This window comes from Ochotona curzoniae, unplaced genomic scaffold, assembly GCF_017591425.1.
Source record: "Ochotona curzoniae isolate NIBS_2020 unplaced genomic scaffold, NIBS_Ocur_1.0 contig_1014, whole genome shotgun sequence".
Taxonomy (NCBI): Eukaryota; Metazoa; Chordata; class Mammalia; order Lagomorpha; family Ochotonidae; genus Ochotona; species Ochotona curzoniae.
Genome location: NW_024464920.1, coordinates 51,235,729 through 51,261,419, shown reverse-complemented (window position 1 = coordinate 51,261,419; position 25,691 = coordinate 51,235,729). Strand labels below are relative to the sequence as shown.

At 57.9% G+C, this 25,691-nt stretch overlaps 2 protein-coding genes across 2 annotated transcripts in view; one reads left to right on the top strand and one right to left on the bottom strand.

The window, feature by feature from the left end:
- The first annotated feature begins 2,505 nt into the window (after nt 1-2,505).
- CDPF1 (cysteine rich DPF motif domain containing 1) lies at nt 2,506-5,824 on the top strand. The gene is made up of 3 exons (XM_040987468.1): nt 2,506-3,048; nt 3,760-3,871; nt 5,254-5,824. Exons 1-3 carry the CDS (start codon nt 2,936-2,938, stop codon nt 5,398-5,400), a joined length of 372 nt encoding a protein of 123 aa, XP_040843402.1. The 5' UTR covers nt 2,506-2,935; the 3' UTR covers nt 5,401-5,824.
- Nucleotides 5,825-10,338: 4,514 nt separating this feature from the next.
- Nucleotides 10,339-25,691, bottom strand: part of PPARA (peroxisome proliferator activated receptor alpha) — a 36,443-nt gene continuing 21,090 nt past the window's right edge. The window contains exons 3-8 of the mRNA XM_040987461.1: nt 23,168-23,416; nt 17,832-17,992; nt 16,849-16,987; nt 16,101-16,303; nt 12,925-13,372; nt 10,339-11,379 (exon numbers count right to left, since the gene is read on the bottom strand). Coding sequence (XP_040843395.1) covers nt 11,132-11,379; nt 12,925-13,372; nt 16,101-16,303; nt 16,849-16,987; nt 17,832-17,992; nt 23,168-23,375 — 1,407 coding nt within the window. The 5' untranslated portion in view covers nt 23,376-23,416 and the 3' untranslated portion in view covers nt 10,339-11,131. The remainder of the gene's footprint in view (nt 11,380-12,924; nt 13,373-16,100; nt 16,304-16,848; nt 16,988-17,831; nt 17,993-23,167; nt 23,417-25,691) is intronic.

Genomic DNA, 25,691 nt, shown 5'->3' with positions numbered 1-25,691 from the left:
GGGAGAGAGGAACATGTGGATTCTTAGATTGCCCTGCCTCTTGAGGGCTGTTCTGTAAGTTAGGGCACAGGGCAACCCTTGCTGTTTGCTTTGGTCTACAACAGGATGAGGAGTTCAGATTTGGTGGGGGGTGGGGGGGACAGCTTATGAGGTCCCTCCCTCCCTAGGCCTGGGCAGGGAGGAACAGGCTCCATCAGCATCCTTCCTTGTGAGACCCAGGCTGCTTCAAATGAGTGCCAGCCTCTGGCCTGCTGGGAGACCCCTTAGTGGGCAGGGCCGGGGGCCACCCTTTCCACAATTCCTGCCTGGTGAAGGCTAAGGGGGCCTTGAGGAGCATCCCAGGACATGCTCTCATGTGGCAATGTAGGGATGGGAGCCTGTTTCCATTCCCCCTTACACAAGTCCAAGTTAATGTAAAATCCAGTATCATTTCTAGATCCCCAGTTTCGGTTCTTGTTAAGCCCAAAAGGCTTGTATGCGTTCACACTGCAATAGAGTTAAGTGTTGCGTGTGTAGCAAGACTTGTGCATTTGGTTGTTTGTAGCTCATTTAGCACCAGGGGAGCGTGGTTGATCATGTGATGGTTCACAGGCCTAGCAGAGGTGTGTTCTCACTCAGGCATGTTTCTGTGTGGGTGCTATTCAAGCTTTCCTGGAGTTCAACGTGAGGTTTCTCCTAAGAGACTTGCAGTGATTTCTGCATGAAGCGCCCCGGCCACCTGCCTCCTGCCTTCAGAACTGAGAGCCAGAGAAGGGAGATGGCCAGGGCCCCCAGCCCGCCACGTGGACGGTGTCTGTACCCCACAGGCGTCCATCACCCTGAGTGGCCCTGGCATGGCTGTGGCAGGCATGCTTCGTAGCACAGCACATGTCCCAGCCTGTCTCTGTGAGTACCCGTGCTGCCTGTCGTGTCCTGGCAGTCAGCAGCTATCAAGTCCCACTTGGATGTTCCTCCTTGGCGGAGAGCTTAGGTGTGACCTGGACGCTGGGGGCCCATTGCCTGCGCCCAGAGCACAGCTTCACTGCACAGTCCCTAACTGAAACCAGACTTCTACACAGACGGGAACAGGAGTAACTTGGAGCCCAAGTCCTGTGACTGCTAGCTCAGACAGGCCTGCTGTTGTCAGCGAAATGGGTACCTAAGCTTATTCTTCCCCAGTGTCGGCACCCCTTGTCACTAGAATTCTATATAGCTTTGAAGCGGCACTGAAATTCTTTTCCGTGTTGGTCTCCAGTCGCAGAAAATGCTGTCTATAGAAATGAATGGCTACTGCGATTCCAAGGCAGATTTCTCCCCCCACTGAAAACAAAATGTAGCCCACTGTGAAGGACAGCAGGTGCGCAGCCAGCCCCGCTGGCCTGGACGTGTCTGGGGTGCTGGTCCCCAGTGTGTGCCAGGGAGGCAGGGGTGCTGCTGAGGGCTCAGCTGCTGGCAGGAGGCTGGCCAGGCGCGGCGCGGGGCAGGCCGGAGCTCTGTGACCCACCTTGTCCTGCTGGAGGACCCTGAGCCTCCTCGCCCCCCCGGAGCCCGGCCGAAGGCCAGAGCCGCAGGCCCGAGCGCACGGCCCGGACCGCAGGACGCGCCTCCGCGGAAGCCGGCCGCCCGTCGGCTGCGAGCTGCGCATGCGCCGGCGACGCTGGGCGGGGCGGGACGGCGTCGGGGGCGGCGGAGCCTGAGGAGACGCGGGCGGTGAGTGCGGGCCCGAGCCGGGCTGGGGGTGCGGGCCCGAGCCGGGCTGGGAGTGCGGGCTGGGGGTGCGGGCCCTGAGCCGGGCTGGGGGTGCGGGCTGGGGGCTGGGGGTGCGGGCCCTGAGCCGGGCTGGGGGTGCGGGCCCGAGGCGGGCTGGGGGTGCGGGCTCTGAGCCGGGCTGGGGGTGCGGGCTGGGGGCTGGGGGTGCGGGCCCTGAGCCGGGCTGGGGGTGCGGGCTGGGGGCTGGGGATGCGGGCCCGAGCCGGGCTGGGGGTGCGGGCTGGGGGCTGGGGGTGCGGGCCTGAGCCGGGCTGGGGGTGCTGGCTGGGGGCTGGGGGTGCGGGCCCTGAGCCGGGCTGGGGGCTGGGGGTGCGGGCCCGAGCCGGGCTGGGGGCTGGGGGTGCGGGCCCGAGCCGGGCTGGGGGTGCGGGCTGGGGGCTGGGGGCTGGGGGTGCGGGCCCGAGCCGGGCTGGGGGTGCGGGCTGGGGGCTGGGGGTGCGGGCCCTGAGCCGGGCTGGGGGCTGGGGGCGCGGGCCCGAGCCGGGCTGGGGGTGCGGGCTGGGGGCTGGGGGGTGCGGGCCCTGAGCCGGGCTGGGGGCTGGGGGTGCGGGCCGAGCCGGGCTGGGGGCTGGGGGTGCGGGCCCGAGCCGGGCTGGGGGCTGGGGGTGCGGGCCCGAGCCGGGCTGGGGGTGCGGGCCCTGAGCCGGGCTGGCCGCGCCGCGGACGCGGGGCCTGTGGAGGCCGTTCCCTCCCCTCCCCGCTTCCCGACCCTGGCGTGTCCCGCCATCCGCGTGGAAGGCACTGCGGGGTACCCCGTGCCCCAGCCCGCCGGGCCCAGCAGCAAGCCCTGGTGGCCGCCAGTCGTCCCTCACAACAGGTGCTTTGCAGGAAGGCGGCTGTTGCGCCTGGACAGCGGCATGCATCGGCCGGGTGGCTGACACATCCCTCGCCGTGGTCCGCGCTTCTTGGCTTGGGGTGTCCCTGGCTCGTTCTCCGTCGCGGGGGTGTGTTTTTTTCTTCATTTGTCTAGTTGTAGGTTAATTTTATTGAACTTAAAAAAGTATACTCAATTAAAAAAAAAAAAACCAGAAAAAGAATCACACGAAAGAAACAGAAAATGGACTTACAGAAAAACCAGCAAGACTAAGTTTCCGTGCGTGCCAGGGTGGCCTGGCCCCTGGGTGGTGGTCTGCTGCCGCGGGCACCGGGCTCTCAAGGTGACGCGCCTGGCCGCTGGCCCTTGCAGATGGCGGGCGAGGCAGAGCGCCGGGCCTCGGGTGTGTTCCAGTGCCAGCTCTGCAGCTTGACAGCGCCCTACAGCTACGTGGGCCAGAAGCCCCCCAACACCCAGTCTGTTGTGTGAGTACACGTGGTGGGGTCTCAGTCTGACTCCTGGCTTGGGGCGTCCTCGGCCTGCCCTCACCCAGGCTCTGGATGATTCCAGTGTGGCCTAAGGAGACGCCGACCTGCCGAGGGCATCTGAGTCTTCCAGAATCCCCGTTCTCCACACACAGCCCAGCCCTGGGGTAGACACTGGGTGGCCCAGGCTGGAGCGGCCCAGTGTGGTGGGGTGACACTGCCTCCTCCTGGGGGTGCGCTTGTGGTTCCTGCCTGTGGTGCTGGGCCTGGGACGCCTGTCTGTGGGCCACGTGTGCTCTGCGGGCAGTGAGACCAGGGGCCTCTCCCTGCGGGTCTGACCAGAGCAGGCCAGGGCAGAGCCGCAGGCCTCTGAGCTTGCTTCCAGCTGATCCTTCAACCGTTGTCCTGCAGTGGGTACGCTCCCTGTGTGTGCTTGTTGGGACGCTGTGGCAGGGGACCCCGTCGGGCTGACCCTACTGGGCGGTAGGGGGCTTTCTGCCTGCGGTGCCAAGGAGGGCTTGGGGCATCTTTGTGAGCCCAGCTGGTACAGCAGGACGGTGCCTGGGGCCTGCCTGGTGGCAGCGTCCTCGTTGGCAGGCTAACTGAATTCGTGTCCTGTGGCACAGATGCTGCACCCAGCAGGCCCAGTGGCTGCTCTCGCCCAGGAGGGAACCGTCCAACAGACTACCAATTGGTATTTTTTTCCTGCAGCCTCCTGGAGGAGAGCTACGTCATAAAGGACCCCTTCTCCTCGGACAAGGCCGCCTTCCTGGTCCTCGGCGCACAGTGCAGTCTGTGCAACAGACTCGTGTGTGTGGGCCCGGTGTGTAAGCTGTATGGGCCACTGTGGGGAGGGGGAAGCCAGCGGGGTTTGCCTTGTGATCTAGGAGGCCCTATGGCCTGCTCCTGGGTTGGGCCCCCGAGGGGCTGGAGGGGTGGGGTTTCGGGGTTGCAGCCTAGAGTGGGAGCAGTTTTCTGGAGCTCTGCGCTCCACCCCAAGGATCCCATGACGTCCCCATTGGCAGCACAGTGGGCTTGGACTGCTGTGCTAAGCATGAGGGTCGTCCTGGGTGTCCTTTGGGGACCTCCTGGAGCCAAGAACTCTGTCGGAGTGTGAGCCTGGGCTTGTCCTGCAAGTGAGGCTTCGTTCTGTCGGGTCCCCAACCTAGTGAGAGAAGGTGAAGTGTCACCTCCACTTGAAGGACAAACTGAAGCTCCAGGAGACCAGGTGCGCCGAGTTGGCCTGGATGGCTGAGGATGGACGGAGGGCAGCAGGGTGCCCTAACGTAGTTCTGAAGTCTGACAAGTGAGCCGTTGGGGCAGCGTGCGCATGGATGCCCTGCCACACAGCTGCTCCCAGCCAGTGGAGATCAGGTGGACTGGGCAAGCGGAGGTGTGTGAGTGCGCTAGTGGGGCCGGGGTCGTGGCAGTGGAGAAGCTGGAAGTCCAAGATGGGCACAGTGGGGCTGAGGGGAAGCCTTGGACTTGAACTGCACTGGGTGAGAACAGGGGAGGGTGCCCACGTGGCATCAGTGATCCTCGGCATTGATGGATGAGGGGGTCCCTGGCAGCAGAGCACTTGGGAGAACTGCAGGAGAGGCAGCCATGAGGTGTATTTGCTGGGACAAAGTAACAGGGCAGAGTTCTAAAACATGTCCCGATTAGCATGTTTCTCTTTGTGAGAGTCCAGGACAGGTGACCCTGGCTGGACCAGCCCTGCTGCCTTCCCCTCACACCCGACCCCTAGCATCCTTGGACCCATTGTGGCAATTGCACCTCCTGATACCACATGTAGGACCTATCCAGGAAGGGACAGGGGTGTGCCCACTGGCAGCACACACCTCTGCTGCCAATACCCCTGACCTGACTTCATCGTGTGGCCATGCCCACCTACAGAGGGGGCTGGATACCAGATCGGGCCCACGTGTCCTAGTGTTGCAGGTGGTGGGCAGGTGGACAGGGCTGGACGGTTGTGGCTTCCTGTCTGGAGCAGCCACTCACGCACAGCCTCCCACGCCCAGCTGTGAGAGCCCAGGTCTGGCTGTGGCCTGTGCTGTGGCCTCCTGTCCTGGAAGAGCCTGTGAGTTGCATGTCAGCTGGGTAGCTGAGGCCCTGGCGCCCTGGCCTGGTGGCTGTGTGGCATGGGCCCAGCCCTCGGGGAAGCTGTGGCATACCCTCAGGCTCACCCCTCTCCCCACCTCCCAGGAGTGCAGTCTCTTCTACACCAGGAGGTTCTGCCTGCCGTGCGTCCGGGAGCACCTCAGTGCCTTCCCGCAGGAGATTGGGCAAGATGTGGAAAAAAGGAAAGCTCCCTCCAAGAAGCCCTCCAGCCAGCACACGCATGGGACGTGACCACCTCTGGGGCTGGGGCGCGGGCAGCGCCATGCAGAACTCCTGGCCCTAGGGGAGCAGCAGCTGTGCCTGAGGGAGCCATGCGGGGACGTGCCCCAGGGGGTGGCATCAGCCTGAACGTCTGGTGAACCCAACTTGCAAGCTTCAGCACCCGCGAGGCCCCGTGGGGGAGGAGGCAGCATGTCCAGGGCCCAAAGGCTAGGTTGCTGTAGGAACAGCAGCGGTGGCCTTTGGGAGCCAGACAGCAGCTGTGAATGGGCAGTTTCCACTCTGTCCCGTGTAATGCTGGGGAGTCTGGTTTGTGAGTGCCCCTGGAGGAACCCCATGTGCCCCACGGGTGCAGCTTGCCGACGTCGCTTGGAGGCAGGAGCTGTCAGTACTGCAGGCCCAGCCACTGTGTTGGGTGAAAAATAAAGTTCTTCACAGAATGATGTGGGCCCAGTGTTCTATTTCGAGAGACCCACACTTAGAGTTTGACGGGCAGAGAGAGACAGCCAGCCTCAGTGTGGGGATCAGGCCAGAGCCGAGGGCCCAGAACCCAAGCACTTGGGTTGTCACCACTGGCTCCCAGCATGCGTCAGCAGGAAACCGCATCATGAGCAGGGCCGGGAAGCAAGCCAGACGCTCCGCTGCAGGGTGCAGGACAGGGGTCTGTTCCCACACCCACTGGCTCCAGTGACTGCAGAGGAATGGACGTTGCGTCCCAGACCCCTTCTGTGCCAAGGATGCTATGCGGGAGGAACCAACCTCGGGGCGAGTGTGGGGACAGCAGACGAGGGACCCGGTAGCTGGGGACCGGTCTTGCCTTAAAACTGAGTCACTTGTATCACAACACCACCCACTCACACATCTGCAGGCAATTTTAAAAAATAGTTTATTTTTTAAAACCATTAAGGCAAAACTGTACCCTGAAATTAATTCTTTACATTCATCAGTCTTACAGTAGGACATTCCAAACATATACATCCCCAACAAATTGACTGAAATTAGTTCAGTCTCCTCAGAGGAACATGAAGAAGACCCAAGACTTTCTTAAAAAAAAATTAATTAGTTTATCATATGCATTTTCTGGTAGCCTAGAACCAATCAGTGTCTGACTGGGAGAATGACCTTTGCCCTTCCTTGACTCCGGATTCCTAAGTTCCCAGATAGACACCCCACCTCCAACCCAGAGGGCAGAGGCCATGGAGCCACTCCCAGTTAGTGCGAACCCAGGGCATGAGGCCTGGACCCCGAGGGCGGGCACGCGAGTGTGTGCCCTGTCCCTGGGTTTGAGCAGGTGCCTCTGTGGACCTAGGGTGTTAGCCATTCATGGAGACTGTTGGGTCTGCACAGTGGGGCAGCTTGAAGGACCAGCAGGCCACAGAGCCCAGTCACTTCCAGCGGGGTCTTCCCACGGCTCTTTGGTGATGACCTGGGGGTTGTCATTCCCTGAAGGGTGGCACTTCCTGCACACAATACCGTGACTGGGACAGGCCTGTGTGTGGCAGGTGAGTTCTGCAGGGCGTGGGAGCCATCCAGAGCCTCAGCAGGTGTGCGTATGTGTGTGTGGCATTTCAGCTTGGGTATGCTTCCAGCAGGTTCCAGAGCTAAACTTTGCCATATATGTGACAGTTAACACAGATTCTGAGAGACCCAAGTGTTTGTGATTAGATGTGTGATTGTCAGTTAGTGAAACACTTGCATTAGGGTGGGCTTTAAAAAAAACTGCGATCACGTATTTAAGATCTAGCTGGTGACACTCTATGACACTGTAAAAAAGAGTGCTACTCGTCAAAGCAACCCCCTCCCCTCGAAAAAGGCACCGAGTAGTGACATCTGTGAGGTACTTGTCATCTGTGCCTTCTGAGCATGAGTGGTTCTACCGAGGCCTGAGGGACCCGGAGAAGTGGCTCAGGATCCTCAGCCTCATTCAGTCCACGAGGTCTGGAAGCTGGGCCCTGAAGAGCCAGGCCAGAGGCAGCGACTGCTCTGCCCGTTTCTTGGGACAAAAACAAGTAAGTCCTTGCAAACCAACAAGGATTCCGTTCTCTAAAAACCGAAACGCCGCTAACTGCAGGCTCAGCAGCTTAGAGCAAGCTGTGGGGTGGATACAGATGTGCTCTGAGTCCCCAGTGGCGAAGGACGCTGCTGGCTGGGTCGTGTCAGCTGGACCACGCCACGCAGCCCCTTCACCCACGCAAGGCAAGAATCCTGCCGGCTCACTCTTACAACTCCACAGTCGGCTGCTGTGCCTGTGCCTGTGCACAGGAGGCAGGTGAGGGCTGTCCTGGGCCTTGCTTGGCAAGCCCTTCGCCTGCCGCACTGTGGCTGGTAGAACCTGCTGTGCCCCCGAAACAACTCACTTGGTCATTAAAGCAAGGGGTGACACAGACTTCCCTGAACTGGCGACTTCTTGTGCAGAGTGGATTCTAGAGGATTCTAACAGTGCAGCTATTCTGAGAGACCAAACTCAGCTGCTTTCACTCTCTTCATTGGGGACCCGGACTACTGAAATGGCACCTGACACAGCTCGCAGGCCCAGTGACCCCGGAGCCCCTGGACCTTGGAACGAACATGGGGGTGCTCTGAGAGGTGAGGGAGGCACAGGTGGTCTGATGGCAGAGTCTTCCAGAAAGGCACAAGCTGGTTGGCACAGCACAGTGCGAGCCAGTTACCCTCTGCTGTTGGCACAGCTGGGATCCCCCGGAGCCTTCCTGCCATGGATATTCAGGGAGATTTCTGTTCCTGGTGGTGACAGGACTACAGATGGCAGGAAATCCCCGTGCAGCTGCTCAGGTCTGCTCAGGTCAGGAGTTAAGAGGAGCTGGGCTGCCCTCAGAAGAGGGAAGCCGTGCCCCCATGGTGGTGCCAAGGCCCTCAGCATCACATGTGAATCCCCTGGGGGCGCTTGCTCACAAGGATGGCATGCTCTCCACTTAGGGCTTCTGCGTGCAGGATGGCTTCCTTGGCGTCTGCAGTGGAATCCTCTCAAAGCAGGCACGCACACACCTGGCCTCCAGTGACAAAGAGCAGAGTGCAGTGGAGGGCAGAGGCGGCCAAGCGCAGCCCAGGTGTGCAGCGGCCTGCGCAGGTGCTGAGCCGTGACACGCAGCAGCCTCTCCCGGGGCACCTGCAGGATGGGAGTCCACAGGCCCTGAAGAGGTGCTTGCCCAGGACCCTGGGAAGCCCCCACGGAAGACCCCAGCAGAGCCAGCTTGGAATTGAGACAGTGGGCTCAGATTTAAACAAATGCAATGCCCAGCGTGCTCCTGTGATGACTGGAAAGTGCTGCAGCCGGCACTGGGGAGCAAGACACATGGCTGCGTGTAGGGCCGACATGCTCCACCGGGGGGAGCTGTGAGCTTGTCCCAGTCAGACGGTCAGGGAGGGGCCGCAAAGGGGAAGGCCTTCTGCCCGCGTGCAGTGGCTACGGAGGTCAGCTTGTAGGACACCCAGCTGGGAGTGCCCACGAGGCAGCTTACAGCCATGCAGGGGCCCGACCCTGACAAGCCTGGCTGTTCTTGGCTCAGGTCGGCACGCGAGCCTGGGTGGCCGGTCACTTGGTAGTTTCCGAGGATGTGGGCGTGGGTGGCTTTTTCAAGCTGTGGAGGAGCCAGGTGTACCCTGGGCTGTGGAGCGGGTCCTGCTGGGCTGCCCCGTGTCCACCGCCTCTGGCTGCGTCTCTTTGGTCCTCTGCTGACATGTGACCCCGAAGACCAACATGCGTTCTATTTCCTGCTTGAGAGGCGGCGGGCTCTTGGAGCAGGACAAGGTCTGTATTTGACGCCCTGAGAGACCTTTGATTCGGTGACCTCAGATAGTGGACGTTAGTGTCATCTAACTAAGTGGGACGTGTGACTCTCCTTCCTGCTCATGTCAAGGGAGCCTCAGGCTGTGGTCACTGCCGTGGTGCCATTGATGTGTGGGGCACCCTGGGAGCCAGTGCACGGCCGTCAGGAACAGAACACTGGCTGTTTCAAGAGCTGGGCTCCGTGGCTCCCCTTCTTGGCCTGCTGTTTGAAGGCGAGGGTGTCTGTGCAGTGTTGGGGAGGCCACGGGATTCAGCTTCAGGTCCCGAAGGCCTCAGCTGCCACCCATGCTGGTGCCCACAGGGCCCACAGGTGTGCAGCCATGGATGCGCCTGTGACCCCAAGGCGGGTCACCTTCTCGGAAGGTGTTTTTGCTTCTGCTGCACTGGCCCCACGGATCCTTCCACCAGATCTTCATGAGAACAAGCACCACAGAATGTGTGCACCTCCAGGGGGATGTGTTGAGCTGACCTGTGTGCTCTCAGCACGATGTCGAAGTCGTGCCAGCCCTGGGCCCTCCCAGCCCCAGGCCCCATCACCCACCCCTCAGCAGTGCACAGTCATGACCTTGGAAGGGCCACAGCTTCTAAAAGTAGATGGCGGTGGGGGGTGCCAAGAATGCAGCCCCACGGAGGCCCCAGCAGGCTCGGCCCCACTGTGGCCACAGAGACAGCGTTCCCTACTCTGGGTGGACAACGGGGCCCTCCTGGCTTTTCCCGTGGCAGTGAGGTTGAGAAGTTGATTGTTAAGGCAAATGCATTTTTGATGTTGAAAAACTGCCTTACACAGCCTAGGGGACCCACTGCCTTACACAACCTAGGGGACCCACTGCCTTACACAGCCTAGGGGACCCACTGCCTTACACAGCCTAGGGGACTCACTGCCTTACACAGCCTAGGGGACCCACTGCCTTACACAGCCTAGGGGACCCACTGCCTTACACAGCCTAGGGGACTCAGAAAGCTTGTGGGAATAGAATGGAATTGGGGTTAGTGTTGTGTTGCTGCAGGTTTCCCCTTAAATCCACACCTATCTTTTTCATAATTTGCATTTTCTGCAAACTTTTTGAAGACCATCTGCACAGTGGGAGAGGGGACTTAACTCCCCAGGTCTCTGAGATCTGGGGTCAGCGACGCTCTCAGGCGAAGGCTCTGCCACTCTCTCCTCCCCCAGCCTCCAAAGACCAGCACCGCCCCTCGGGAGCAGAAGTCACATCCACCCCGTCTCTGCTTTGGGAGGTCAGCCAAGCTCTGCCAAGGAGGTAGGAAGAAGCGCTGGGTTTTCAAGACATAGGGAAAAACACGGGAGTTGCCTAATGGGCCTCCCACCCAAAATTTCAGAAACCACTCCCCTGTTAGCCCCTAAAAAGCGCTAGTGGGGTACCAGGAGCCCGAGGACATGGGCCCAAGAGGAGCCAGCTGGGCAGCTGAGCTTCAGACCGTGCATGGCTTTTGGCTGACTCAGCTTCCAGCGGCTCCTGGAGCTCCAAGGCACTTTGCTAGTATCTTCTAAGAAACCCCAAAGGGGGCTTTGCCCGTGTTCATAGTCACAGCCCCCAACGAACTGCGCTGGGACAGCTTATCCAAGAGTCCGTTACAATTCTCCATCCTCTGCTTCAGCCGTGGGAAGGGGGACTGAAGTCTGTGTAAATATTGTGCTGGTTTTCCATAGCTGAGCTTTTACGTCGAGACGGAGAGGACCAGGAAGGTAGGTCATAAAAAAAGTGCAGATTAGTTTTCCAGATTGTGCAGGTGCATGGCCACTGAAGGACAGGCACAGAGGGGACAAGTCACAGGTAACTCGGCGGCCAAGTGCTGGTGTGAGGCAAGGAACCGTGCCTTGGTGCGCAAAGGTGGTGCCAGGCAGGCCTCGACGAGTCCTAGCAGCTGAGGCACACCTGGGTCCAGGAGAAGCCATGCGAGGCCGGGTGCCGTGGGCGGTCAGTACATGTCCCTGTAGATCTCCTGCAGCAGTGGATGCAGCGCTGCCTCCGACTCGGTCTTCTTGATCACCTGCACCAGCTGCGCGTGCTCCGTGACCAGCTGCCGCAGGTCGGCCAGCTTCTGGAGCAGCTTGGGGAAGAGGAAGGCGTCGTCAGGGTGGTTGCTGCGCAGGTGGAGCCGCAGCACGTGCACGATGCCCTCCTGCATCTTCTCGATGGAGCCGATGTCCAGGAGGCCGGGCCGGTCTGCCGGGGGGAGAGAGAGGCGTCGGAGCGATCCCCCACCCCCAGGTTCTCCCATCCAACCTCCCCCGGGGTGGTGCTGGCTTGATCTACACATGGCACAGGCTGGATCTGCAAGGGACTAAGAGGCCCAACAGCCACGCCTCAGTGTGCACAGCACCTGCCTGTCAGGGAGTCCCCGGCAGGCTGCTACTGACCACACCCACAGCGGGGCCCACTGTACGCAGGCCTGAGTCAAAGCCCATGTCTGGTGGCAGTTCTGCTGCTAACCTGGCAAGACTGGCATCGTGAGACTCTTGGGCTTTGCGCCACAAGGACTGCCACAGATGTCCTCTGATGTGAACCAGGTGGACAGCTGGACACAAGGGGGCACAGAGGAGACGCTGGGGTAAAAGTGCCACTGTTCTCGCAGGGGACCCAGGCACCTTTGCCTCTGTCCCAGGCCTCCTGGGACACTCTCATGACATGTGTCCTGATTCCTGGTCCAGAAAACACAGCCCAGGGCCTACTCAGCAACTCTGACACTCCCTGGATCCACTCACTACCGTGACTTGCAACAGTGTCATGAACACTGTCTTAAAATGTTCACTCTTGTCTTCAATGTAGAATAAACATCATTATTATGCTTTTAAGCAGAGAAAAAATGTGAGTGACAGAACGCACCCTCCCCCTCCTTCAGTCCCCTTCCCTCCATCACAGCAGGTGCCACAGACCTGTGTGTCCAAGACTGATGTTCATTTCTTTGATAACACAGGGATCGTGCTGCATATAAATAGTTCCGCCTGCTGCTAAGTCCCAGAGTCACGTCTTGCTCACAGGATGGATGATGGCAGTACACGCCACTCAGTAAGCCAGCCCAAGGCCCTCTTCTAGGGACTGGTGCCCCCCGGCAGTGGGATGGGCATTGAGCCCATCGCAGCGGCAGCAACACTCAGGCCGTCCGGGCAGGAAGTGTGTGTGTGTGCGCGCACACGCGTGTGCTGCCACTCGTCAGTGCCCGCTGGGGCCATGCAAGGGCGATGGCTTTACAGTAGGTACATGACCTTCCCAGCCCTGAGACAGGCTATTTATAGGGAGGTGACATGAAGCCAGAGCTCTGGGCTGGAGCCAGCTGCCCCAGGGAGGCCTGCCTTCCACATCCCATGGCAGAGCCAGCCGTGCACTCACAGCCAGTCAGTGGCTCTTGCTGGTTTTCGTATGACATGGCGTCAGTGACCCCAGCGGCGACAGGGACGACGAGGATGTGTGTAGACCCTGTGTGGGACACGGCTTAGGGCGTGGAGATAACTATGCTGCAGTCAGTGACAGCTGTGTGGTCCTGTGATGATCCTACCGTGAATGGGACAGTTGTCCATGTCACATGTGTGTCCTGGAGCCGTGACTGTATATAGTATGTAAATATTCTACACTGCAATACTGACCCAGTTCTCTCTCGGCTCTGTGTGGTGACCTCAGAAACACGGGGCTCCCCATGCTGGCCAGCACCCGCTGCACTGGCCACACACACACACAAGGGACCCCGCGGCAGCAGGACGGACCCCCACTCACCTCCACAGCAGATGATGGCAGCCACAAAGAGGGAAATGTCACTGTCATCCAGTTCCAGCGCGTTAAACTTCATAGCGAAGTCAAATTTGGGCTCCATGATATCACAAAACGGTTTTCTGAGGTTTTTGAGGAATTCGCGCGTGATGAAGCCGTTGCCCTCGGCTATGAGCATCCCGTCCTTGTTCATCATGGATGACAGCATCGCGAAGATGGCCTCGTAGACGCCGTACTTCAACAAGGTGACTTGGTCGTTGAGGTCCAAGCTTGCGAAGCCTGGGATGGCCTTGGCGAACTCGGTGAGTTCCGTGACAGTTTCCACCGACATGCACTGGCAGCAATGGAAGATGCGGACCTCAGCCTCCTTGTTCTGGACGCCGTTGGCCACCATCTTGGCCACGAGTGTCTTCTCGGCCATACACAGCGTCTCCATGTCGTGTATGACGAAAGGCTGTGAACAAAGACAGGAAGATACGCCAGACTGCCCAGGACAAGTACATGGCCCTTTACCAGCAAAACCACGAGGAACCTTTACCAATGAAGCCTCCTGGTACCACGGAGAATCCAAAACACAGCCCCGGGCGGCTCCAGAGTTGCTTGAGGGCAAGTACGAGGGAGGTGACTGACACCTGACATTGTCGAGAAATGCAGATACCACCTCTAGCTGCAGCCAGCAAGAGCCAGTTGCACTTTATAATGTTTTATGATACTAAATTTTATAAGTCTCCGAACTCCTAAGTCCTGCTTTAATACTTCAAGATACGATAAGAATTCTTAGTTGTAGTACTCACGGCATGTCATTTTTTCCCTTCAAGCAACTCAGGAAGGTAGGGTGTGCACCTGTGAGTGAATAGGTGTCGGAGAGCTCTGCCCGTATGCCCAGAACTGGTGCTGAGCCCCTGTGCCCGCTCCCTGCAGGCCACTGCGCCATGTATCTGAGCCCACTTAGATACATGAACAAAGACAGGAAACTAACTGTTCGTGGGTCCAGTGTGGGGCACATGCTGTGGCCTACAGGTGCCCATTTGAGTCCTACTGATCCAGCTTGGTGTGGGAAAGCGGTGGAAGGTGGCTCAATGCTTTGAGCCTCTCATCCCAAGCGGGAGACCCAGAAGAAACTCTTGGCTGCTGTGGCCATTTGGGAAGTGAACCAATGGATGGAAGATTTTTCTGTCTCTCCTCTCTGTAAACCTGCCTTTCCAATACAATAAATCTTTTTTCCCAAAGGCTCTAACAGTGCTTTGCAAGCACTCTAGGCAGCAGGAGACTCTCTGAGAGCCACCAGCTCTGCCTGCACTGGGCGGAACCAAGTCCTACAGTGTTTGTTAGACTAGAAAGTGGCAGGACAGCTGAGTGTCACCTGCTACTGTGACTTCTTACAGTTAAAACACTCTGTGTGAATGGAGGGTCCCCTTCCCTTATTTCGGACGTCACAGCTACTTGCAAGGCAAAGCAAGGGTGAGCACACATGAGTGATATGTGTGTATGTGTGCATGTGACTGGGCGCCTGCGTGTGCTGGGGGCTGGAGCCCTGGGCGGCTGGGAAAGGTGCTGAGCAGGCCAGATCTCCCGTCTGGTCAGCTCGGTCCAGGAACTGGACAAGCCTGCTGCTGAGCAAGGGTCACCGGGCATAGATCAACACAACTAGGCTGAGGGCAAAGCTCGCTCCCCGACGTATTTCCAAGGCACTGGGGACTGCCCAGTGTAGGCTCTCATGGGGATGCGGCTAGAGACGGATGAGCGGGCTGGGTAGACACGAGGCAGGCCATCACTGGCTCATCGTGGCCAACCGGCAGCTGGGTGGGGACAGAAGAGTGGACCATTCCTCCGACATACTGCGTGTGGACAGCCACGGTGGGATGTGATCCTGGTCAGTGGCACTGAGTGACCCACAGCTCGACACATCTGAAAACTGACCCCTGGGGGAGCTGGGACTGGGCTGTGACAGTGAGTATCCAGGCAAATGGAGTCAGCCAATGGACCTTGGAAGGACTTCCTCAACCTTGGAGTGATAAAATCAACAGAACTATTGAAACCACTTTGAGCAGTACCCTTGGAACATGCTCCAGCCTGGGATGACATCGGGTGGCTGTCCCCCATCCCTAGGTGCTGATGAGGCTGGGCAGCAGCCCTCTCCATTCCTCTCCTCAATTTCCCCAGATACAGGAAGAAAAGGGGAGATTGGAGGCAACTGTCTCATCTCCTGTCCCCCGTCCTGGACCCTGTTCACCCTAACTGGTGGTCCACATGGGCAGGCATCCCTCTCAACTATGTAAACATCATGAAAAATAAAATATTTTTAAAACCTGGCCTCTGGAATGCTGTGGTGTGGCTGGGCCGGTGGCAATTCCTAAGAGTGCACAGAGGTCTGTGTCTCCAGTCCAAGCAATCCCAAGCCTGCAGCCTGGACAATCAACCTCAAGAGGGCAGCACCAGGCAGCTTCCGCCACGCGCAGCAGTGTGAGTGGGTCCTCGCCTCCAAGGAGGAATCTGCACATGGCTGCTCCAAGCCCACGAGTCCAAGGAGCGATACGGAGAGCCTTGCCAACAGTAAGGATGGCTTTGAACCTTGCCTTGAATTCCAGAAATTAAAGGCAGAAAGAGAAGCTTCCACATGGAAACCCAGGGACCTCGCAGGACCGAGTGAGGTCACCTTGGCTTTGCACTGGGCTCGGCAGGGGCAGGACTGGCAGGTGCAGTGGGGCCACACTGCCCAGGTGTTGGCTCTGGGAACTGGCCTGGCCTACTTAACCACAATTCGCTGAGGAATGAGAAGCATCAGCCAGAGCGGGGCTTGGTCTGTGCAGGCAGCTAAGCAGCTTGCTTGCAAGGCGCTGTGATCCCGCAGGCCAGCCGTCACTGCTGACCAGGACCGCCCCAAGCCCTGCTCAGCACAGACTCAACCTGTCCCGCCAGGCTCCTGGAAGAGGGCCAAACAGCTCTGGAGGCCACCTTCGGGCCGCGGGCCTCTGTGAGGCAGCACCAGGGACACGGGGTCCGGGAGGCCACCGGGGCTGGACCGTGGGGGCTGGCGGGGTCCTGTGGGGGCGGGACCTGGGAAGAGCATGCTGCCCGGTTCCCCTCAGCCTCGGCGGGAACCACTTTTTCCTGTCACACCTCCTCAGCCACCTGCGGTCCCCAGAACCTGGCCGCAACACAAGGAGCCTCAAGACACCTACCGGGTTGTTGCTGGTCTTCCCCGCTAGGATGACACGGGCCTTGACCTTGTTCATGTGGAAGTTCTTCAAGTAGGCTTCATAGATCCGCCGGGCCAGGGACCTGAGGTCTGCACTGCCGGGGCCCTCGTCCTCCTGCTCACACGTGAGGATCTCAGCTTTCAGCTTCGCCTTCTCTGATCGCGGCATGCGGCCGAAGCGAATCGCTGGGGATCGAGGAAGCATGGTGGTGAGAAGGCGACGGGAGGAAAGGCTGGGTGGTGTGCAGGGCACGGCTGGACCCACGCTCCTGGAGAGCCCACGGGGAGACCAGAGCACAGTTCCAGTCCCACAGGTGTGGCAGGGCAACAGCCTCAACCCTCCCCCAAGCAGGGACAGGCCCTTAGGGTTTGAGCTTTAGCGCCAGTTTCTCCAACACCTTGTTCTTGTTCTGAATTCCATTCCTGCTTTTGTCTCAGGGGAGTAACTGGCAGGATCTAAGGTGAGCTTGTGATTGAGTAAAGCAAAGCATGGCCAGGGCCAGGCGGTCCCCGGGCATCGCCGGTGAGCCTGCTCCAGCACTCTGGAAGGCCTGGCCTTTGCCACTCCTGGCAGCACTGCCAAGTGCCCGGCTGCTCCCGGCCGTTCGACCTTTGATTTTCTCAGGTCATTCTTACAACACGAGCCTGGCGTGAAGCGTTCTTCATAGCACAGTCTGCCTCCACGTTTCAGGGAGGCAGCGAAGCAGCTGGGAGGCTGCAGGCTCACCTACCGTTGTGTGACATGCCCACAGCCAGGCACTTGTGGAAGCGGCAGTATTGGCACTTGTTACGATTCTTCTTGACAATCTTGCAGCTGCGGTCGCATTTGTCATATGCCAGCTTCAGCCGGATCGTCCGGCGGAAGAAGCCCTGTGGGACAAAAGCTGGGCTTGTTAAGGGGCCTGCCTCACCACGCGGGAGCTGCCTTGCTCACCGCTCTTGTTCCTTAGGAACTAAATTTACGGAAGTGTTTCTTCTAGAAGGTCTGACGTAATTACGACAAACGGAAAAGTTTCAATTCCATTGCACTCACTCAAAACTTCAAAGCCATTTCTGCATGTCCTCGCCTCCCTGGGAGGACAGCTGGGGTTTTCCAGTATCCTGTCCTTTCGGAGGGCACACCCAAGTCTGCCACACAAAACTTTCTCCGAATTGTCGTAGGAGAACATTAACTCCTTAAAAGACAAATCTATCATCCAAGGAAACCAGCTATCGGAAAATCATTTCCTGGCTTAATGCAAGCCCAGCATGGGTCCAGGTGGCAGCTTCTGGACCTCGACAGTGAGCACCTGGCCTGGGCGTAGGGCTGTGGCAGAGCTGGCCCCAGGACGCACGTGTTTGCAGGCTGTAGGGGAGGGGAGAGTGCCGGAGGCTCAGGAGCAGCAGAGGAGCCCACCCTGGGTCCCAGGGGACCCTGGACAAGACACCCAACCCCTTAGGTCCAGGCCCTGGACTGAGAGAAGAGCTGGCCTTGCTGAGGGAAATGCCCTCAAGCTCGTGCTCACATGAAGGCAGGCTCCCAGCGTGCCTCATCTGAAGAGCCCCTTCTCTGAGCCCCTTGCAGAGCACGGTGCAACAGCCTGTTCCAGCCATCTGAGCACACTCGCCGGCCGCGTGCAGCAGTCTCCCACCTTCTGTAAAGGCCGTCTGTGGGTGGTAAAGGTCACCCCACGAGCTGTGGGGCAGGCCCCCCACCCCACCAGACTCCCTGTACCTTGCAGCCTTCACACGCGTGGACGCCATAGTGGTAGCCTGAGGCCTTGTCCCCGCAGATCCTGCATTCAATGTTGAGGGCTCCGCTGGGATACTCGTCCACACCTCCAGGAACCACAGGACAAGTGACGGATGAAGGGCTGGCTGCGGGAGACAGGCTGTCTACAGGAACAGGAGACCTCCGTGAGTCAACCAGGGCCACCACAGTGTCGAAGCCCACGCTCTAAGCATAGGAGCGTCGGCGCCTGTCACATCGCACACGCTGCAAAGAGGGGCCTGGCCCGAGTCAGCCCCGGGCCCACGTCACGCCCCACTTGGACACTGCGGAGAGGGGCCTGGCCCGAGTCAGCCCCGGGCCCACGTCACGCCCCACGGTTCCATGCCTTCCGCCACGCTGGCCTCCCTGAAGCCCCTGCTCTGTGTTGTACCTGCAGCTGGTTCTGGGCTCGCACACCCACTGCCTGCGGACACTGCTCCCAAGGCCTGCACAGGACGTACTGCGCATTGCTTCCTCCCTTCCAGTCATTCTTTATTTGCTACCTTGGTAAATGGTCCCAGAATACAATAAAAGCAAAAACAAAAATGTGTTGGCCACAGTCAAAGCTCAATCCAGGAGAGGAAGGAATAAACTGGAATTCATAAGAAATGAAATCTTCTGCCAAGGAAATGAAGGTAGGCCTCAGATGGGGAGACAATATTTCCATATATTTCCATCTATAATCAAAGACTTGTATCCAAAATACACAATGAAGCCTTAAAACTCAGTAACAAGAAAATAAACAACTGAGTTTAAAAGTGGCCAAGGGCCTGGCACGGTAGCCTCGCAGTTAAAGTCCTTGCCTTGCATGTGCTGGGATCCCATATGGGAATTGATTTGTGTCCCAGCAGCTCCACTTCCCATCCAGCTCCCTGCTTGTGGCCTGGGAGAGCAGTCAAGGATGGCCCAAAGCCTTGGTTGCCTGCACCCATGTGGGAGACCCTGAAGAAGCTCTTGGTTCCTGGCTTCTGATCAGTTAAGCTCCAGCAATTACAACCACTTGGGGAGTGAACCAGTGGGTGGATAGAATATCTTTCTCTCCTTCCCAAACTGCCATCACACATGCGGCAGGAGTGTGCCATCACAGGAGCTTCAGGCTGGTGAGGATGGGTGGCAGAACAGGCTGGCAGCTTGCCCCGAAGGCCAGCAGCCTACTGAGAGCCATGCTCCCAGCCAGCTACCCCGCCGACCCCTCAAACGTACATGTTTATGGCAGCTTTGACAGCACTACCCCGATCCTCAGGCCACCGACACAGCCCTTCCCTGTGAGTGAGTGAGCAAACCCTGGTAGGTCAGAGGTGAACATCACTCGGTTCAGCAGGGACGCGCCATCCGGGCACGGGGAGACGTGCCCGTGTTCAGTGAAGGCCACAGTGCCTGCAAGGCCGAACCCACGGCGTTCTGGGAAGCGCAGGCAGGTCGGGCTGCGCAAAAGTGTGTTCACTTGAAAACATGACACTGCATCTCTAAGACCCATGAACAGTTCAGAGTGACCCTCACTGTGTGCAGATAAACAATTTAGGAACTTGCCAGATCCCAGGGTGGAGTGCAGAATGCGCTGCACCCACACGCGGGAGCCCAGGGGCTGACACTGGAGTGCCGCAAGCTAAGCCATTGTCTGTGACACAAATCAAAGCGCTTGCCCCCACAGATTCCAGCGGGGCAAGTCTCGGCCACTCTGCTTCGGGTCCAGCTTCCTGCTGACGTGCCTGGGAAGGCTGCGGGAGACTGGGATGGGACTTGTGCTTCCCGACTTGAGGCTGGCCCAGCCCTGCCTGTTGCAGCTATTTGGGGGAGTGAATCAGCAGACGGACGATCTCTCTGTCTCTCTCTCTCTCTGTGTGAAATTTGTTTCAAATAGGTAAACAAATAAATTGTTCTCTTAAACGTAGGGCACAACTTCACTGAACGAGGCGGGAGGGGAGTGAGCGGCGTTTGCAGGGCTCCAGGCAGAATGACCTGCCCAGCAACGTGCTTGGCGGTGCTGTTCCCTGTGGGGACGGGAACTACTTTCCTGGTGTAAGGACACGCGGGTGTGGGACGAGGAAGTTAGAACAAGAGGGTCTGAGTGATTTCCGCGGTGGTGCGACGGAGGCAGATGCCAGCACGAGCTGTGTGGGGCTGACTCAGGTGCAGCTGGAAATAGTAATTGCGCGCGCGCGCGCGTGTGTGTGTGTGTGTGTGTGTGTGTGTGTGTGTGTGTCCTACGTAGCTATGCCTTGGCTGTCAGCTAACAGAAGTGACTCCCCGATGCAAACTGACCCGATGGGAGTCCACAAGCCGGGGCTCCTGGGGACCGGCCAGACTCCTGCTAGCTCTCCTCACAATGGAGAATTCCAGAGGTCACAGAGCTGCGGCAAAGCGCCCAGAGGCTTTGCTTAGCTGCAAGGTACAGAGCCATGGCCCTTCCACCAACACTGAAAAGTCCACACACTGTCCCAGGAACTCAATGCAGCCCTTGAACAAGTCAGGCTTATCAGAGGAACACCCACCACCCAGAAAGGGTCACAGTGTGTGGCATCCACTAATAATAAAGTTACAGGACACACCAAGAATCAGAAGAGGAGAGAAGTGGACTTCAAGGGACCCAGACATTGTACAAATGATAGCATTTGTAGCTAAGGCATTTTATAGTTTTTATATTCATTTATTTATTTCAAAGACAGAGAATCTTCTATCTACCTGTTCATTCTCCAAGTGGCCATGATACGTGGGGCCGAGCCTGGAGCTCGGAGGTCCACCCAGGTCTCCCTGTGGGTGGCAGGGTGTGGGTCCACCAGGTCTCCCTGTGGGTGGCAGGGGCTGGGGCACCTGCGCTACCCTCTGCTGCCTCACACTGCTTTATCAGGACGCTAGATCAGAAGCAGCCTCAAGTTCGTGCTTTCACACAGGATGTCACAGGCGTTGGCTTAGCCCCGGACCTGAGGGCCCACCCTAGTCAAGTGTAACTTACAATGTTATTCTGACCAATTTCCAAATGGTCAAGGAGCTAAACCAAAGGGAGACACAGCATGGAAGAAGAACCGATTGCTCCTAGTCCTGAAAACTACAATATCTGACGTCATTGGGGACAGAACAGATGTTAGAAAACGTGAATTAATGAACTGGCGGCACAGCCACAGGAACCACCGAGAATGGAACACACGGAGAGAGGGCTGGCAAAGCGAACTCGCCAGCCCCGAGGCTGCTTACATATCATATGTAGGGTCTCTAAAGCAGAGGGTGACGGAGCACAAGGAAAATACACAGGAAATAACGACTCAAATTGGACAAAAGCAGTAAGTGAGCAGATCCCGGAAGCTCAGTGAAACATAAGAAGCATGAAAAAAAAAAAATTCAACAAGGCACAACTGCAACCAAATTGGTTAAAACTGGCGCTGACGGCAACACTGAGGAGAGCAGAGAGAACAGGCCGGTGCCTGAGGCCGCCGGCAGGGAAGGACCCTAGGCTCCGTGGGGAAGAGCATGGGGCTTTCTAGAAAGTCTGAGGCAGAATTACCACGTGATCCAGCACCTGTGCCTCTGGATAGCTATTCAAAGGAACTGGGATCTGGGTAACGCAGAACTATTATCCACAGCCTGTTCATGGAACCAACCTCAATGTCCACCAATGAATAGCTGAATACAGAGAATGGGGTGTGATGCACAGCGGGCCCAACTCAGCCTTCCAAGAGAAGGAAACTGTCATTTGTGAAGTGCAGCCAAGTCTGCAAGAGTTACGCTGAGTACAGTCAAGTCAGGTGTCTGGAACGCCCCAAGGCACAGCACCTAGGTTCAATTCCCAGCTCCTGACTACAGCTTTCTGTTGCTGCAAATCCTGAGGGGGCAGTGGTCATGGCTCAAGTGCTTGGGTTCCTGCCGTCACATGGGAGGCCTAGACACCCAGCTTAGGCTGACTCAAGGCCTGGCCGTTACAGACACCTGGGAGTGATCCAATGAGTAAGAGCTCAACAGGGAACTTTCTAAAATGAAGCACAGAAAAATAAATGCTACATAATCTCACTTATCTATGAAATCTAGAGTTAAGTAGAGAGTGGAATGGTGGCCACAGGGGGGTGGGGGGAAGTTGGCAGAGTGGAATGGGGACCACAGGGTGTTGGGGGGAAGTTGGCAGAATGGAATGGGGCCACAGAGGGTGGGGAGAAGTTGGCAGAGTGGAATTGGGGGCCACAGGGGGTGGGGAGAAGTTGGTCAAAGGGTGCCCAGTTTCTGGAGACAAAAGGAGCATTTTGAGATCTGTGACAGAGCAGGTAACCACGATATATTGCACATTTCAAAAGTACTAAAAGAGTAGGTCTTGAATGTTCTCATCATACACACACAAAAAAATGGTTAATACGCAAGACAATGAATGTGTTTACTGGCTTGATAAATCCATTCTACCATACATACATGTATGAGGGGACCTCACATTTCATCCCATGTTGGAGTGTTGGTTCAAGTCACAGTTCTCTACTTCCAATCCAGCTTCCTGCTGACACACCCTGGGAGGCAGCAGCCGATGGCGTAAGCACTTGGGTCGCCACCACCCATGCGGGAGACCTGGTTTCCGGCTTGAGCCTGGCCCAGTCCTAGCTGCTGTGGTCATTTGGGAAGTGAATCAGAGGATGGAAGAGCATTTGTCCATCTGCTTCTGTCTCCTTTAGACTTCAAGTAGATGAAAACAAACAATTTAAAACTTTTCTATTAATGTAAGAGAAGGCAAAAAGAAAGGAAAAAGAACAAAGACCAAACACATGGGCTGAACAAACTGGGGAGGCAGAATTGCTGCAACAGTGGGTTAAGCCGCTGCCTGTGACACTGGCACCCCATATGAGAGCCAGTTCAGATCCTAGCTACTCTACTTCCGATCCGGTTTCCTATTTGTGAGCACGCCTGTAAGCAACAAAAGAGAGACCAGGTGGAGCTCCAGGCCCGGGCTTCAGCCTGGCCCGGCCCCAACTGTGAACCATTTGGGGAATGAACTAGCAATGGAAGACGTCTCCTCTCTGTATGTAACTCTGCCTTTTCCCCTCAAAACTGCAGCTGAACAAATTAGGTAATTACAACAGTAAGTAGAATGCAGCCAAGCGCCCCGACTGGGTTCCAAGCACCACGTGACCTGGGAACAGTGTCAAGGGGGGGTGAGGGGCTGAGGATGAGAGCCCAAGGTGCTCCCAGGTCCCAGGGCCCCAGGCCCAGCTCTGATGCTTTATCCTGTCTGAAAGCTCCTTAGCAAAGATGTGTGCTGTCTCAGCTGGCTAAAGGGACACGGGTTTCCAAGGAAGGCCACACAAAAGCAGGATTCCCAGGACACTCACCTGTGATCACGGAGCCATCCGATACAGAGCCGCTTCCCAGACACTGGTATTCTGGAAAAGTGAAGCTTCCGGAGCTGTCCTCACCGATAGATTGTGAAATCTCATGGATATTCCCCATTTCCTGGAGGAATTCTTCAGATAACGGGCTTTCCAGGTCGTCAGCATCGAGGCTGGAGAGAGTGCACAGTGGGCTTCCTGTGTCCACCATCCTGACCGGAAGGGGCCGGCAGACCTCTGAGCGCCAGCCTACTGGGGGGACAGAGAAGCTTCGATGAGATGGACACACGTGGCTGTGTGAGTGTGCCCAAGTGGGCAGGTATGTCCACCTGAACCGGCAGTCTAAACAGCACCACTGCTGGCTGCAGGTTCCAGGTTAGACCCTTGATAAGTGTCCTAAGACGAGGCGTTCAACAGCGTGTGGGAGGACCAAGGCTCCCCACTCCCCCGCGGGGTGGATGCACACGCGACAAGCTCAGTGCCTGCAGTACAGGGCATGGCGAGCAGAGGGGACAGACTGCCCTTCCTCTCATGGAGTGTCCCTCTGACGAGGACACAGGCAGAGAGCAGAAGACCAAGACAACGTGGACTACCTGGTGTGGCCCCAACAGTGCAGCAAAGAGGGGTGCCACTGTGCCCGGGGAGGGGAGGTCAGGACTGTGTCACCCGTCAGGGTACAGCAGCTTCCGGGAGGAACCTGTGTGTCCCAACAGTTGCAAGAAGAGCAAGGGCAAAGGTGCCAGGACTGGGCACCCCGGCCCACTCCAGCGGGAGCCGGGAGCCAGCCCGGCCTGGGCCAGGCGGCCTAGGGGAGGAGGACCGAGTCAGCCAGCACGTACGAGGAATGCAACATTTCTTCATAACGTGGAGGTCACTCATGTGGGCGAGATTTACACACATCTTCCTAGGTAGCCCTGACAGAGCCTGGATGGGCCAGTGTGGTGGTTGCAGACAACGGACTACTGCAATGCCAGCCTTTCCAGCCAGCGAACAAGGGAACATTCTGCCCACAGAGTGGAGACCTGACCATGCTCTTCCCATGTTGCTTTGTACCACACTCTTGCCCAAGCATGTTTTTTTCTAAACAATGATCAATGTGCGTCCGGCACGACAGCCTAGTGGTTAAAGCCCTCACCTTGCACACGCCGGGATCCCATAGGGTCACCAGTTCTAATCCCAGCAGCTCCACTTCCCATCCAGATCCCTGCTTGTGACTTGAGAAAGCAGTTGAGGACGGCTCAAGGCCTTGGGATCCTGCACCTGCGTGGGAGACCTGGAAGGGTCTCCTGGGTACTGGCTTCGGATTGGCTCAGTTCCAGCCTTTGTGCTCACTTGGGCAGTGAATCAACGACGGAAGATCTTCCTCTCCGTCTCTCCTCCTCTCTGTATATCTGCCTTTACAATAAAAATAAATAAATCTTTAAAAGAAAGATCACTCTGAAAGGCAGGGGGCGTGGAGGGACACAGATCTTCTGTCACTGGCTCACTCCTCACATGCCCACGAGAGCCGGGCCGGGCTGAACCAGGACTCAGCACTCCGCTCTGTCTCTCAGACATGCCCACGAGAGCTGGCCCGGGCTGAACCAGGACTCAGCACTCCGCTCTGTCTCTCAGACATGCCCACGAGAGCCGGGCCGGGCTGAACCAGGACTCAGCACTCCGCTCTGTCTCTCAGACATGCCCACGAGAGCCAGGCCGGGCTGAACCAGGACTCAGCACTCCGCTCTGTCTCTCAGATATGCCCTTGAGAGCCGGGACTCAGGCCACCATGCAGGCATCCCAAGTGGTGGCTTCACTCAGAACACTGCAGCACCTGAACTTGCCCAGACATTTTAAGCCACCCCCACGACCCCAGACAAGGCCTTCTTTCTTAACACCTGACCCTGGTCCTTAGGAATGTGCCCCTCCTACCCCATGGGTGGTGGCACGAGGTCACTGCTTCCCTCTCACCGCTACACCTGTGCCCAGGTGCACCATTTGAGATGCCCTCCCATGGCTGCCTTTTTCAGGCCCCACTCCTCATCCATCTCCCTGGGCCCGGCTAAGCCACCAGACACCCACCAATGCCAACCAGGTGACATGCAGCTTCTGGAACTGTTTTCCCATGTGCAAATGGTCACTGCAAAGCCCACCAATCACAAGCAAGATCCCAGGAGACATGCCACCCCAGCTGTGGGATCACACAGCAGCCCTGAGCACACTGCAGGTCCCAGGAGGCGTGCCACCCCAGCTGTGGGATCACACAGCAGCCCTGGGCACACTGCAGGTCCCAGGAGGCGTGCCACCCCAGCTGTGGGATCACACAACAGCCCTGGTACACTGCAGGTCCCAGGAGACGTACCACCCCAGCTGTGGGATCACACAGCAGCCCTGGGCACACTGCAGGTCCCAGGAGGTGTGCCACCCCAGCTGTGGGATCACACAGCAGCCCTGAGCACACTGCAGGTCCCAGGAGACGTACCACCCCAGCTGTGGGATCACACAGCAGCCCTGGGCACACTGCAGGTCCCAGGAGGCGTGCCACCCC

Coding starts and splice junctions, on each gene's coding strand:
- CDPF1 (XM_040987468.1), top strand. CDS start 2,936: ATGGCGGGCGAGGCAGAGCGCCGGGCCTCGGGTGTGTTCCAGTGCCAG. Junction 3,049..3,759: donor CCCAACACCCAGTCTGTTGT/GTGAGTACACGT, acceptor TTTTTCCTGCAG/CCTCCTGGAGGAGAGCTACG. Junction 3,872..5,253: donor GACTCGTGTGTGTGGGCCCG/GTGTGTAAGCTG, acceptor CCCACCTCCCAG/GAGTGCAGTCTCTTCTACAC.